The following is a 14,465-nucleotide window of genomic DNA, read 5'->3' on the forward strand; positions in this document are numbered from 1 at the left end:
ACCCCAACCCCCAATGTCTCCATAAAGAGGGGACCTGTTAAGTGAATTGGCTATCACATAGGGGATTTTCGAGTCCATTTTGTGATAGCAAAAATAAAAAAAAAGTGTAAAAAAAAAACCCCACACAAAAAATATTTTTAAAGGAGAACTATGAGGTAAGTGTTTTTCCCCATAGTTCTCCTAAGGGTCACGGGGGGACATTAACTAGCGTCCTCCCGTGACCAAAAGCTAAGTATATCGCGAGCTACGGTATACGGAGACTGCCGCAGCCGGGACGGATCCCGACATTACTGTCGAGATCCAGTCAAACTGCGTGAGAAATCCAGCTTTGAAAAAAGATGGTGGCACCAAATGCACCCTGCGGAGCAGCAGGTGAGAAGAGGAAGACGCTGGATTTGCTGGGCCGGTATGGACGTAGTTAAGAAAACGGCAGCAAAGACAACTTACCTCTGTTCTTATTGGATTAGGAAGGCGCAAGATCCGCTTTGATATTAAATAATTCACGTCAGTCAAACAATGCAGAACATTTACCTGGAACTTGAGTCTCTCCATCAATTGCTTCTCCCTTTCTGTGGCTTGGTCTTCGGTCGGCTCCTGATCCAAAGGACTGACTGATTGTTTCTGCTGCAGCTGACTCAGCAGGTAAAGAATCTACAGAGAAATCATTATGAGGTCAATGGGATACATAAAATCTAAAAAAAACAAAACATTTTTAATATCAAAATGTGACAAATGTTTAGCCTCTCTGCTGCAATACTGCTTTGTGGAGGGAGAGAACACACACGTTAGAAGGAGCCCACAGTGCAGAGATTGCGAGGGTTACCTTTTCCTGATGCTGCTGCTCCATCTCCATTAGCTGACTTTGATGCTCCGTCTCCATTTCCGCCATCTGCTTTCTTTCCTCAAAGATTGTTTTCTGGAGATCGGCGAATTGGGCCCGGCTCTGCTTCAGGTTACTTTCAATTTTACTGTTCTGAACTTTGGTAGAGACCAGCTAGAAGACATGGGAAAGGTGACAAATAAGCTACAGAGTCAAAGTCCCTTTGCGCATAGGGCTCTGAGGCCCTCAGGGGGTTTTGAGGCTTACTCAAACCAACGGAGGAAATAAATTTTTTTTTTTTTTAAACGTGGCGAAGAATGATTTACCTGGAATACATCAAGGACACAGCAGTTTTTCAGGTACATTGTGTTATGTTACGGCCTTCAGGAGACTGGCAAACAAGAGCTGTATGCACAGCCTAGTAGCTCACTCCCATCATGCTCGTTTTGTAGCAAAGCAATAGTCATAAAAACAGAGGAGAGGGAGCAGTGTCCCTAAATGTATTTCAGACTGGGTCAGAAAGGTTCCTAAAAAAATATATGGAACGGCCAAAAGCAACACAGCAAACAGAACGCTAACAAGCCCTCAGAATGTTTGTTTTGCGTTTCTATTATATTAGGGATGCACAGATACAAGTATTGGTGCCGATACTGAGTATTTGGGCGAGTACTCGATGCCTAGCCCGATACTTCCTGTATCAGGAAGCCGGGCAGCACGTCATTACTTCTTACATTGTGACGAGAGAGCATGGAGCGTACTTCCCGGCCAATCAGGAAGCCGGGCAGCGTGTGATGACATGCTGCCCGGCTTCCCGATTGGTCGGGAAGCTGGCCAATGAGGAAGCCGCGCGCAGGCTAATGACGCAGAGCACGGCTTTCTCATTGGCCGGGAAGCCGGTTTCATGCTCCCTTGTCACCTCATGATTGGCCAGTAAGCCTAGATACGGCTTCCTTGTTAATCGGGAAGCGAGTCATTACACGCCGCCTAGCTTCCTGAATGGGACTTCCGGTACTCGGTATCGGTGAGTACTGGAAAAAATAATAATAAAAAAAAAAAAAGAAAAAAAATCACACACACACACACACACACACACACACATTGTGCTCATCATAAAATCCTTCATCATCCATTGCGGGACACAGTTCTAAAGAAATCTAAGATGTCAGCAGCATAACCCTACGTCTCAGAATTCTTCAGAGCTGCGTCCCTCAATGGACAATAGTTTAGTGGTTTGTGACGCAACGTAAATCCGAGGAGATCCCGTCACCAGACCACTCATGAAGACAATCATCCAATAAGATACGAGCATCTACATTATTTTATTCATGTTAGATATCTGTAAACGCCTCTCTTGTGTAGACATCCAAAAGCCCCGAGACTTCTCCTGGAAGCCGCCATCTTAGATGTGATGTCAGCAGTCTCAACTATCACTTGTGTGGCACACCGGGAGAAAGCACGACAGTTGCTATGGAGCTGCAAGTCCCATGAGGCACTGCAAGGCTGTCAGCCGCAGGCATGACTCCCAGAGACCAAGACGATGGCATTTGTAGCTTCACCACAGCTGGAGTGCCAAGGTTGCCTATCCCTGCTCTATAGTATTTCCCTTTTGCTCCTACCCCTAGAAGCTACATAAAAAGGTTATGGAGGGAGGTGAGAAGTGGAGGAGCAGGGCCAGTACGCTCAGCACGCTCAAAAAGCAATAAATTATTATTCTTTTACCTGCATTTTTTTTTTAGGTTGGTGACAGTCTAAGAAATAAACCAGGAAACCCCCCCCCCCCAAAAACCCCTTGCAGTGTGTCTACCTCGGCAAGTGTTAAGCGCTCGTTTGTGTCTAGGTGCTAAAAAAAAAATGCTTTTTCGTACGATAAATCGCCAGGTGTATGGAAGGCGTGCGACCGTTTCTACTGTACGGTCGCAAGTCTTTTGTCGAATGAGCATGCTAGAAAACCCGCTGAGAATCGTACGATTGTCGGTGGGTCAGTGGCATGCTTGTTCGACAACTGCGGAACGGGCCGGTGTGCGCACTGCCCGTTCAGCATTGCGGTCATCGGAAGCCCGCTCCTCAGCGGGGCGGGCTTGCGATAGTCGCAAGTACGATCTGCCTGTCCAAGATGGGCAGATCGTACAAGCTTTTCTTGCGATGGTTGTAAGGTGTATGGGCACCTTTAGGATCCTTATGCCATGGCCAGCACTGTAGCGTAGTGGTTAGCGCTTCTGCAATGCAGCACAGGGGGTCCCCGGTTCGCATCCCGGCCAGGTCACTATCTGCAAGGAACCCTGTGCTTGCGTGGGTACTCCGGTTTCCTCCCACACTCCAGACATGCTGGAAGGTAAATAGGCTCCTCTCTAAGTTGGCCCTCTATGAATGTGAGATAGGGACCTTAGATTGTAAGCTCCTTGAGGGTAGGGACTAATGTGAATGTGCAACTATGTAAAGTGCTGTGTAAATAGTCGGCGCTATATAAATACCTGAAATTAAAAAAAATCACGCTCTATACACTGTGCATAGACTGTATAGACGCATACAGTCTAAGGTAGCATAGACACAGACTGCTTTTTGATGCAATGACCACAGAAGCAGGGAGTCGGTTTGGATGGTCTGGTAATTACAATTTTTTTTATTAGCACCAGGACAAAAAAAAAAAGGAGAACTTAACCCTTGCAGTGTGGGGGTAGCACTAACAGTTTTTCTGGAGTTCTTCTTTAAAGACAGATTACTAGACTTGGAATGATGAACGTGGAACCGGAAAGGGTTGAACGAATTACCTCTCCCATTAAATATTTGACAGCACATTTGGCCTCCATGATATTCCGGATGGTTTCCCATCTCTGTTTCCCCCGTTCTTCCTCACTGGCGGCATCCAACAACTTTTGCTGCAGGTCGGCTATTTGAGCACTCCTGTCAGTCAGGTTTTGGGTTATTAAAGGGAGAACAAAAAAAAAGTAAAAAAAAAGTAAAAGTGCATATTGTTGCGCAACATCAGTATTAAAGTACATCAGACGGGAACATTATTACAGAAGAGAATTGCCATGTCCAGTTGTCAGATATAACATACATTGGAGGAGGTGGGGTGATCCTGGACTTTGTTTGGGGTAAGAATCACACACACACACACACCCCTCAGAACTCACAAGCCGATGTTGGGGAACATTACCTGAGCTCCATCTCAGTCTCTAAGCTCTCGATCTGTCTGGTGATCGCCTGGTCTTCCTCCATGTTCTCGAGTTCTGTCACAGTGTAGGTTCGTCTCTAAAAATTCACACAGAACATTACGACTTTTCATGGCAAAAAAGGAATGCAGCTGGTTTCCTAATCCCCACTTATTTTTTAATCCCATTATACATGCCGTAAAGCCGTGGTTTTCAACTGGTGGGTTGCGACCCAAAAGTGTGTCGCAACCCCCAGATTTAGTGGGTCGCCACGTGCCTTACACTGCATAAGGCGAGAGGCTCCTCAACCTCCCCCTAGCGCAGCACCGAGCAGCCATTCAAAAATATGCTGCCCGGCACCAAATGTAAGCTTGGGATGGGATGGGGGTATGGCCACGAGGGAGCTCCATCCTTACACACTGTGCTTACAGCTCCCTTACGTGGCCTGTAAAAGGTGCCTGGACTGATATCGCATTCTTGCTCCTGGCACCTTTACAGGGAGTTGTACAAGCAATGCACATAAGGATGGAGCTCCGTCACAGCACAGCAGCCCACACTGGACCCCAGGCTGAGGATCCACTCCATTTCTCGTAAATGTAGGTAGACTGGGTGGATCTTAAGTCACAGTTCTGTGCGATTAACGCACTGTACCACGCAATTGCACCTACAGCATGTCCTGGTGCATTGCTATTCGTTTGAATTACACCCAAAACGTACCTCCCACAGTTGGATCACCCGCATCTAAAAACGCAGAACCACGATGCGGGGCATTCCAGTGCAATACAACTTGGGTTGCAACTTAATGACCAAGGACAAACGTGGGTGCTGAGGTTACACAGGTTGAGAACCACTAGCGTAAAGGAGGAGTGCACTTTAAACACACAGTACACACATTTTCTGCCCCTTTCACCTGACCTAACCCAACTTCCCCTACACAGATGCTTACTGACCCTCGATTCGACAGTTGCTGCGTTTGTTTACACCCGGCGCTGCAAGTCCTCAGTCTTTTCCGCTCCCACGTACTACACCATTAAAAGGAGAACTATGGGGTTAAGTCTTTTCCCCATAGTTCTCCTTAGGGTAATGGGAGGACACAAACTAGCGTCCTCCCGTCACCCTAAGCTCAGTATACCGCAAGCTACAGCTCGCGGTATACCGAGATGCCGCAGCTGAAGCGGATCCCGATAATTGTGCCGGGATCTGCCCAGCTGCGTGACTGACAGCTGGCTCTGCCTATCTAGAGGCAGAGCCAGCTGTACCCGCCCCCTCCCCGTCCGTTCAGTCAGCGCTGGCGGATCGGAGCGGGGAATCCAGCCCCTCCCCTGTCACGGGAGAGAGCCGTGACAGGATTGAGAAGTGAGCGAACGCCGGTATGTGTTCGCTCACCTCCCAATCTACTGAGCCGACCTGTGACAGTCTAATTGTCACAGGTCGGCTAGAACTATGAGGTGAGTGAAAAGCACCCCCCTCATAGTTCTCCTTTAAGGGCCTGTTCACACGACATCCGTTTTCTGTGCTGACCTGATCCGTATGCTCCTGCACTTAAAATGCATCCCAAAGTATCCCTATGCGTTTTATGGGCTACAGTTCTCGCGTGCGCAGTCCGTTCAACTTACGACAGAAAAAAAACTGCATGTCACATTTTGTCCGGTCTGGAAACTCACGAACGCGGCAAAAAAAAGCAACGAAAACGCAACGCAGCTAAGCAAAAAAAAATAGTATTCTTGCTCCACTTTTTATGATGTCATAGGACATATGAGTAAAGGAAAAAAATTTATCCGGGTGACCTCGCAAATCCTCATACAAACTCCAGAACTGACCCTTGGAGTCCCGGAGCCTCAGGATCGGGTGTACCCAATAACGACGTCTCCTGCGGGCTCGTTCTCTGCAGATTGCTGTAGTCAGCACCATCAACATGCCTGCAAACATGGGATACATGTCTGATCACCAGCTTTACATACACAAAGGAAAGTAGATGTTCCGAGAGGGCGGAAGTGACCTCAGAGGAAGAATCTGCATACTGACAGCCCCACGGCTAAAAAAGAACCGTCAGCATCCGGACCGAAAACGCTTAAAAAACGCACTGCTTCTGCAGATCCGCACCTGATCAGGACCTGATATCATGTGAACAAGCCCTAAATCATCTTCATGCGACTTCTTGTGTCCCTCAACGGATGAAAACATGGCCAACCCCTTGGGAGTGGATTTGCACATTTTCTAGCAAGGCAGCGTTCAGTCTGTACTGCATTACTCACCCGTATCTTTGGAGGTATGCGTTCTCCCGCTTCTCTCTTCTGCTTCAGCTGGACTATATCTTGAGCCAGAATCTTTCGGTCTTCAAGGAGATCATTCAAATGTCCCTGTGCTTCCTCTGTGCTCGCAAGAACCTCCTCCTCGCTGGCTAGCCAGTTCTAGGTGAAAAGAAATACAAATACAGTAGTAGTAGTAAATGCCCTCCATGAGCTGCTGAACACAGTTTGTAGGCAAAAAAGTAAAACGGTTCCATCTCAGGTAAAAAGTAACAGGTTGGCTGGGCGGTAGTGACTTCCCAGTACTTCTAATAAGCTTGTTCATTGGAGGGCCCCGCCCCCTCCCCCCAAAAAAAGGTCAGGACTGCCAGGTACACTTACACCGAGCAGCCACCAATTTGATTTGCATACCTTGACCCTCGTGGCTGCTCCCTCCATGCCTTTATTCTGGGCATCCTTGCGTCGGTCCATGGCTTCTCTCTGTTTCAGTAGGGCTTCCTTCAAACGTTTATTAGCAGTCGCTGCCTATAAATGAACATTTGTTAATATGAAAATTTGATGTAGTGACACCCAGTCACCAAAACACATCGAAAACTTTTGACACGTTAATGTATTTTAAAAATTGGTTATACAGAACTCCAGGCACGTTAATACCCTTCCTGTTCTAGGGTAACAACTAGAGATGCACCAATATCGAGTATTTGGGTGAATACTCGTACATACAAATACTCCAATACTTATTGTGATACCGGAACTTCCGGTCAGAGGGGGATTTCCTCTGACCGGCAGTGCCACATGGGAACATGGAGCCAGCTTCCCGGGCCTAGGGTAATTCGTGGCCCGGCTCTCCGATTGGCCCAGAAGCCGGCTCGATGCTGGTTGGTCGGGAAGCTGGCTTCCCAGTCAATCAGCATGGAGCTTGCTTCCCGGCCAATCAGGAAGTGGGTAACGACCTGCCTCCCAGTTTGCCGATTGGCTGGGAACACGCCAGATCCATGCCGATCAGCTGTGATGCTGGCAAGGCAGCCAAACAGCATGGAGCCGGCTTCCCGGGCAATCAAGAAGCCGGGCAGCAAGTAATTATACGGGTCCTGATTGCCCGGGAAGCCGAGTCCATGCTACCAGAAGTCCTGGTATTCGGTATCGGCGAGTACTGAAAAATGAATATCAGTACCCTATATCGTAAAACCAGTATTTGTGCATCCCTAGTGACAACTGTCCTATGTGCCCCTGTGTCGTCACCCTGCCACATGCACTGGTTGGGACTACAAGCTTCCATGGCGACGCACATTGCACAGACATGGGGCACCATTCCATTAGGAAGCTGGCCCCGAGTAATTAGATGCAGTCGATGTTGGGGCAGGTAGACCGAAGAGGGCACATGGTAACTACTTCTGATACACAGATGAAAAATAATTTTCCCAGTTAGTTTAAATCTACTTTCACGAATAGCAACCCCTGGAACAAAGCATTTTCTCTTACCTCTTCGGATTTCCTCCGCAGCACACTGGCTTGCTTCTGGAAGTCTCTCTCCAACTTCAGCAGCTCATACTGACGCTTACGATCCTATAAAATTAATATATTAGGCACCACATCAGGTAATACATGTGCGATGCTTATCCACGACGAGTGCGGAAGTGCTACGTACTCGCTCTTTAAGTTGAATAACTTCCTTAGTTTTTTCCTGCTTGAAAGAGCGAAACTTCTCCGCATCCTCTTTCATCTGCTTCATAAGCTGAACCCGCTGCATTTTCATGCCCTGGAAAAGACACGAAAGGTAGAATGTAAAATTCAAGGTTTATTATTGTATAGAGCAGTGGTCAGGAATCATTTCTACTAGGGATGCACCGATACTTTGAGTACCAGTGCCGATACTTGGCATTTTCAAAAGAACTACCAGGGTTGCAGCTGGGACCTGGCTCTGGCGCTCCACCACTGTCCTGAAATCATTACTCTGTATTGTTTTAGAAAAACTGTCACATGACAACAAAAATGTATCAGTACTCGTACTTGTGCAAGTATCAGTACTTGTACTCGCAAAACTGGTTTCGGTGCATCCCTTTATTTATATTTATAAAAACAAAATCATACATTAAAACAAAGATTTACAAATCACAGGAGCTCCGTGTGCGCCTTAAAAATGACAGCGGCCTCCTAACTTTTGAATTTTTCTCTAGTCTAGTGTTGGTGCTCGAAAAGTATCGGTACTTGTACAGAGTAATGAATAACTAAATGTGCCGAGCTTTAGTTATTAATTTTTCACGTATACACACTCACAGTGGGTGTACATTCCAGTGCCTTGTAGTTGTTAGCTTGCTTATTGGCGCAGTTCATTCTCTATATTTTACTACTTGTACAGAGTACTGTACTTAGTATTGGTGCATCCCTAATTTCTACACCAGCTGGAAATTTACAAAGGCAATAGGCAACTTGCATGCTAGTGAACATAGTGTGCTGCCGACCTCAGACAAGCCCCAATTCATGCATCATTAGAAATGTAGGGGGTTTATATCCATACCTGCTGCAGTTGGCTATTGCACTCGGAAAAGGAGTGTAGACTTATTGTAAAGCGCTGCGCAAACTGTTGGCACTATATAAAAATCGTGAATAGTAAATACCAAAATTAATAATAAATAAGACAGGCAGGCCAATGATGTTTGCAGCTGCCAGAGTGCCTACACTAGTACTGGTGCTGGCACCTGAATGTACTGTGACATCTGAAACATAAAATGGAGGTGGGTGGCTTGTGGACACAGGCCAGGTTTTGTAATTGCCAGCATAGTGAGCAGTCCGTTACAGTGGCACTGGCTTTGTAGGGAGCAAAGGCCCACCAAAGGATCTGTTGGTCCTTCAGCAGGCCAGTCATAACCTGCATGCATTGCCCTGAAAGGATGTTCCAGTGCCACTGAACATTACATCACGTGCCCACATGCCTTAAATTGCCTAACCATGACCTAGAGCCACAGCAGGGAGGCCAGATTCCTTCTGAAATGAGGACAAAATCACGTTGGTGGCTTCCAGAATTGCATCATTACCTGGATCTCCTGGTTAAGTTTGCCGACTGTTTTCTCAGAAGATTCTCTGATTTTCAGAAGCTTTGATTGCTCATTCAGCTTTTTCCTCAGGTCGCCCATCTGACCCTCCAACTCTTGCAATCTCTTTCGCCGTCTCTCACTAAGCCTACAGGAAGAAAAGAGCTTAGAACAGTTTCCATACAAACACTACATTGTTTAGATCGAACGTGGCATACACAAGAACATTTTCCAATCCAGCATTGTAAAGCAACACCTCTCAAATTTATTTTGCAAATGATTTGCTAACCTTTATGCTGCAAACCGATTCTCCCCTCACCCTGCTATCCACAGAAGAGCTTGCGCACACTTCTAGTTTTGAAGTACAAGCAGTGCATGTGTACTACCGGCAACTGCATTGCTCTACACCACATGTGCCAATCTCAAGGCCCAGGGGCCGAACCCGGCCCACCAGGCCATTTCCTAGACTTCTACTTTCAGATCTAGGTATTAAGTTATTATTAAAACCAGTGATAAAAGCAAAAAAAAGGGGCGCCTTTCCTAGTGCAGAGTCAAATCATCAGGACGTGATGACAGTCACCTCCCTGCTAAAGAAGAGAGAACTGGGACGTAATTGGCCAATTACGTCCCAGTTCTCTCTTCTTTAGCAGGGAGGTGACTGTCATCACGTCCTGATGATTTGACTCTGCACTAGGAAAGGCGCCCCTTTTTTTTGCTTTTATCACTGGTTTTAATAATAACTTAATACCTAGATCTGAAAGTAGAAGTCTAGGAAATGGCCTGGTGGGCCGGGTTCGGCCCCTGGGCCTTGAGATTGGCACATGTGGTGTAGAGCAATGCAGTTGCCGGTAGTACACATGCACTGCTTGTACTTCAAAACTAGAAGTGTGCGCAAGCTCTTCTGTGGATAGCAGGGTGAGGGGAGAATCGGTTTGCAGCATAAAGGTTAGCAAATCATTTGCAAAATAAATTTGAGAGGTGTTGCTTTACAATGCTGGATTGGAAAATGTTCTTGTGTATGCCACGTTCGATCTAAACAATGTAGTGTTTGTATGGAAACTGTTCTAAGCTCTTTTCTTCCTGTAGGCTTAGTGAGAGACGGCGAAAGAGATTGCAAGAGTTGGAGGGTCAGATGGGCGACCTGAGGAAAAAGCTGAATGAGCAATCAAAGCTTCTGAAAATCAGAGAATCTTCTGAGAAAACAGTCGGCAAACTTAACCAGGAGATCCAGGTAATGATGCAATTCTGGAAGCCACCAACGTGATTTTGTCCTCATTTCAGAAGGAATCTGGCCTCCCTGCTGTGGCTCTAGGTCATGGTTAGGCAATTTAAGGCATGTGGGCACGTGATGTAATGTTCAGTGGCACTGGAACATCCTTTCAGGGCAATGCATGCAGGTTATGACTGGCCTGCTGAAGGACCAACAGATCCTTTGGTGGGCCTTTGCTCCCTACAAAGCCAGTGCCACTGTAACGGACTGCTCACTATGCTGGCAATTACAAAACCTGGCCTGTGTCCACAAGCCACCCACCTCCATTTTATGTTTCAGATGTCACAGTACATTCAGGTGCCAGCACCAGTACTAGTGTAGGCACTCTGGCAGCTGCAAACATCATTGGCCTGCCTGTCTTATTTATTATTAATTTTGGTATTTACTATTCACGATTTTTATATAGTGCCAACAGTTTGCGCAGCGCTTTACAATAAGTCTACACTCCTTTTCCGAGTGCAATAGCCAACTGCAGCAGGTATGGATATAAACCCCCTACATTTCTAATGATGCATGAATTGGGGCTTGTCTGAGGTCGGCAGCACACTATGTTCACTAGCATGCAAGTTGCCTATTGCCTTTGTAAATTTCCAGCTGGTGTAGAAATTAGGGATGCACCAATACTAAGTACAGTACTCTGTACAAGTAGTAAAATATAGAGAATGAACTGCGCCAATAAGCAAGCTAACAACTACAAGGCACTGGAATGTACACCCACTGTGAGTGTGTATACGTGAAAAATTAATAACTAAAGCTCGGCACATTTAGTTATTCATTACTCTGTACAAGTACCGATACTTTTCGAGCACCAACACTAGACTAGAGAAAAATTCAAAAGTTAGGAGGCCGCTGTCATTTTTAAGGCGCACACGGAGCTCCTGTGATTTGTAAATCTTTGTTTTAATGTATGATTTTGTTTTTATAAATATAAATAAAGGGATGCACCGAAACCAGTTTTGCGAGTACAAGTACTGATACTTGCACAAGTACGAGTACTGATACATTTTTGTTGTCATGTGACAGTTTTTCTAAAACAATACAGAGTAATGATTTCAGGACAGTGGTGGAGCGCCAGAGCCAGGTCCCAGCTGCAACCCTGGTAGTTCTTTTGAAAATGCCAAGTATCGGCACTGGTACTCAAAGTATCGGTGCATCCCTAGTAGAAATGATTCCTGACCACTGCTCTATACAATAATAAACCTTGAATTTTACATTCTACCTTTCGTGTCTTTTCCAGGGCATGAAAATGCAGCGGGTTCAGCTTATGAAGCAGATGAAAGAGGATGCGGAGAAGTTTCGCTCTTTCAAGCAGGAAAAAACTAAGGAAGTTATTCAACTTAAAGAGCGAGTACGTAGCACTTCCGCACTCGTCGTGGATAAGCATCGCACATGTATTACCTGATGTGGTGCCTAATATATTAATTTTATAGGATCGTAAGCGTCAGTATGAGCTGCTGAAGTTGGAGAGAGACTTCCAGAAGCAAGCCAGTGTGCTGCGGAGGAAATCCGAAGAGGTAAGAGAAAATGCTTTGTTCCAGGGGTTGCTATTCGTGAAAGTAGATTTAAACTAACTGGGAAAATTATTTTTCATCTGTGTATCAGAAGTAGTTACCATGTGCCCTCTTCGGTCTACCTGCCCCAACATCGACTGCATCTAATTACTCGGGGCCAGCTTCCTAATGGAATGGTGCCCCATGTCTGTGCAATGTGCGTCGCCATGGAAGCTTGTAGTCCCAACCAGTGCATGTGGCAGGGTGACGACACAGGGGCACATAGGACAGTTGTCACTAGGGATGCACAAATACTGGTTTTACGATATAGGGTACTGATATTCATTTTTCAGTACTCGCCGATACCGAATACCAGGACTTCTGGTAGCATGGACTCGGCTTCCCGGGCAATCAGGACCCGTATAATTACTTGCTGCCCGGCTTCTTGATTGCCCGGGAAGCCGGCTCCATGCTGTTTGGCTGCCTTGCCAGCATCACAGCTGATCGGCATGGATCTGGCGTGTTCCCAGCCAATCGGCAAACTGGGAGGCAGGTCGTTACCCACTTCCTGATTGGCCGGGAAGCAAGCTCCATGCTGATTGACTGGGAAGCCAGCTTCCCGACCAACCAGCATCGAGCCGGCTTCTGGGCCAATCGGAGAGCCGGGCCACGAATTACCCTAGGCCCGGGAAGCTGGCTCCATGTTCCCATGTGGCACTGCCGGTCAGAGGAAATCCCCCTCTGACCGGAAGTTCCGGTATCACAATAAGTATTGGAGTATTTGTATGTACGAGTATTCACCCAAATACTCGATATTGGTGCATCTCTAGTTGTTACCCTAGAACAGGAAGGGTATTAACGTGCCTGGAGTTCTGTATAACCAATTTTTAAAATACATTAACGTGTCAAAAGTTTTCGATGTGTTTTGGTGACTGGGTGTCACTACATCAAATTTTCATATTAACAAATGTTCATTTATAGGCAGCGACTGCTAATAAACGTTTGAAGGAAGCCCTACTGAAACAGAGAGAAGCCATGGACCGACGCAAGGATGCCCAGAATAAAGGCATGGAGGGAGCAGCCACGAGGGTCAAGGTATGCAAATCAAATTGGTGGCTGCTCGGTGTAAGTGTACCTGGCAGTCCTGACCTTTTTTTGGGGGGAGGGGGCGGGGCCCTCCAATGAACAAGCTTATTAGAAGTACTGGGAAGTCACTACCGCCCAGCCAACCTGTTACTTTTTACCTGAGATGGAACTGTTTTACTTTTTTGCCTACAAACTGTGTTCAGCAGCTCATGGAGGGCATTTACTACTACTACTGTATTTGTATTTCTTTTCACCTAGAACTGGCTAGCCAGCGAGGTGGAGGTTCTTGCGAGCACAGAGGAAGCACAGGGACATTTGAATGATCTCCTTGAAGACCGAAAGATTCTGGCTCAAGATATAGTCCAGCTGAAGCAGAAGAGAGAAGCGGGAGAACGCATACCTCCAAAGATACGGGTGAGTAATGCAGTACAGACTGAACGCTGCCTTGCTAGAAAATGTGCAAATCCACTCCCAAGGGGTTGGCCATGTTTTCATCCGTTGAGGGACACAAGAAGTCGCATGAAGATGATTTAGGGCTTGTTCACATGATATCAGGTCCTGATCAGGTGCGGATCTGCAGAAGCAGTGCGTTTTTTAAGCGTTTTCGGTCCGGATGCTGACGGTTCTTTTTTAGCCGTGGGGCTGTCAGTATGCAGATTCTTCCTCTGAGGTCACTTCCGCCCTCTCGGAACATCTACTTTCCTTTGTGTATGTAAAGCTGGTGATCAGACATGTATCCCATGTTTGCAGGCATGTTGATGGTGCTGACTACAGCAATCTGCAGAGAACGAGCCCGCAGGAGACGTCGTTATTGGGTACACCCGATCCTGAGGCTCCGGGACTCCAAGGGTCAGTTCTGGAGTTTGTATGAGGATTTGCGAGGTCACCCGGATAAATTTTTTTCCTTTACTCATATGTCCTATGACATCATAAAAAGTGGAGCAAGAATACTATTTTTTTTTGCTTAGCTGCGTTGCGTTTTCGTTGCTTTTTTTTGCCGCGTTCGTGAGTTTCCAGACCGGACAAAATGTGACATGCAGTTTTTTTTCTGTCGTAAGTTGAACGGACTGCGCACGCGAGAACTGTAGCCCATAAAACGCATAGGGATACTTTGGGATGCATTTTAAGTGCAGGAGCATACGGATCAGGTCAGCACAGAAAACGGATGTCGTGTGAACAGGCCCTTAAAGGAGAACTATGAGGGGGGTGCTTTTCACTCACCTCATAGTTCTAGCCGACCTGTGACAATTAGACTGTCACAGGTCGGCTCAGTAGATTGGGAGGTGAGCGAACACATACCGGCGTTCGCTCACTTCTCAATCCTGTCACGGCTCTCTCCCGTGACAGGGGAGGGGCTGGATTCCCC

At 46.7% G+C, this 14,465-nt stretch overlaps 1 protein-coding gene across 1 annotated transcript in view; it reads right to left on the bottom strand.

Moving 5' to 3' along the window:
* The window catches only part of KIF4A (kinesin family member 4A), a 39,901-nt gene that overhangs the window by 7,726 nt on the left and 17,710 nt on the right, over window positions 1-14,465 (bottom strand). Inside the window, exons 21-24 of the mRNA XM_018572138.1 lie at window positions 3,978-4,072; window positions 3,589-3,721; window positions 824-994; window positions 532-651 (exon numbers count right to left, since the gene is read on the bottom strand). Coding sequence (XP_018427640.1) covers window positions 532-651; window positions 824-994; window positions 3,589-3,721; window positions 3,978-4,072 — 519 coding nt within the window. The remainder of the gene's footprint in view (window positions 1-531; window positions 652-823; window positions 995-3,588; window positions 3,722-3,977; window positions 4,073-14,465) is intronic.

The sequence above is a fragment of the Nanorana parkeri genome, unplaced genomic scaffold (assembly GCF_000935625.1).
Source record: "Nanorana parkeri isolate BGI_ZX_2015 unplaced genomic scaffold, ASM93562v1 scaffold1946, whole genome shotgun sequence".
Lineage (NCBI taxonomy): Eukaryota > Metazoa > Chordata > Amphibia > Anura > Dicroglossidae > Nanorana > Nanorana parkeri.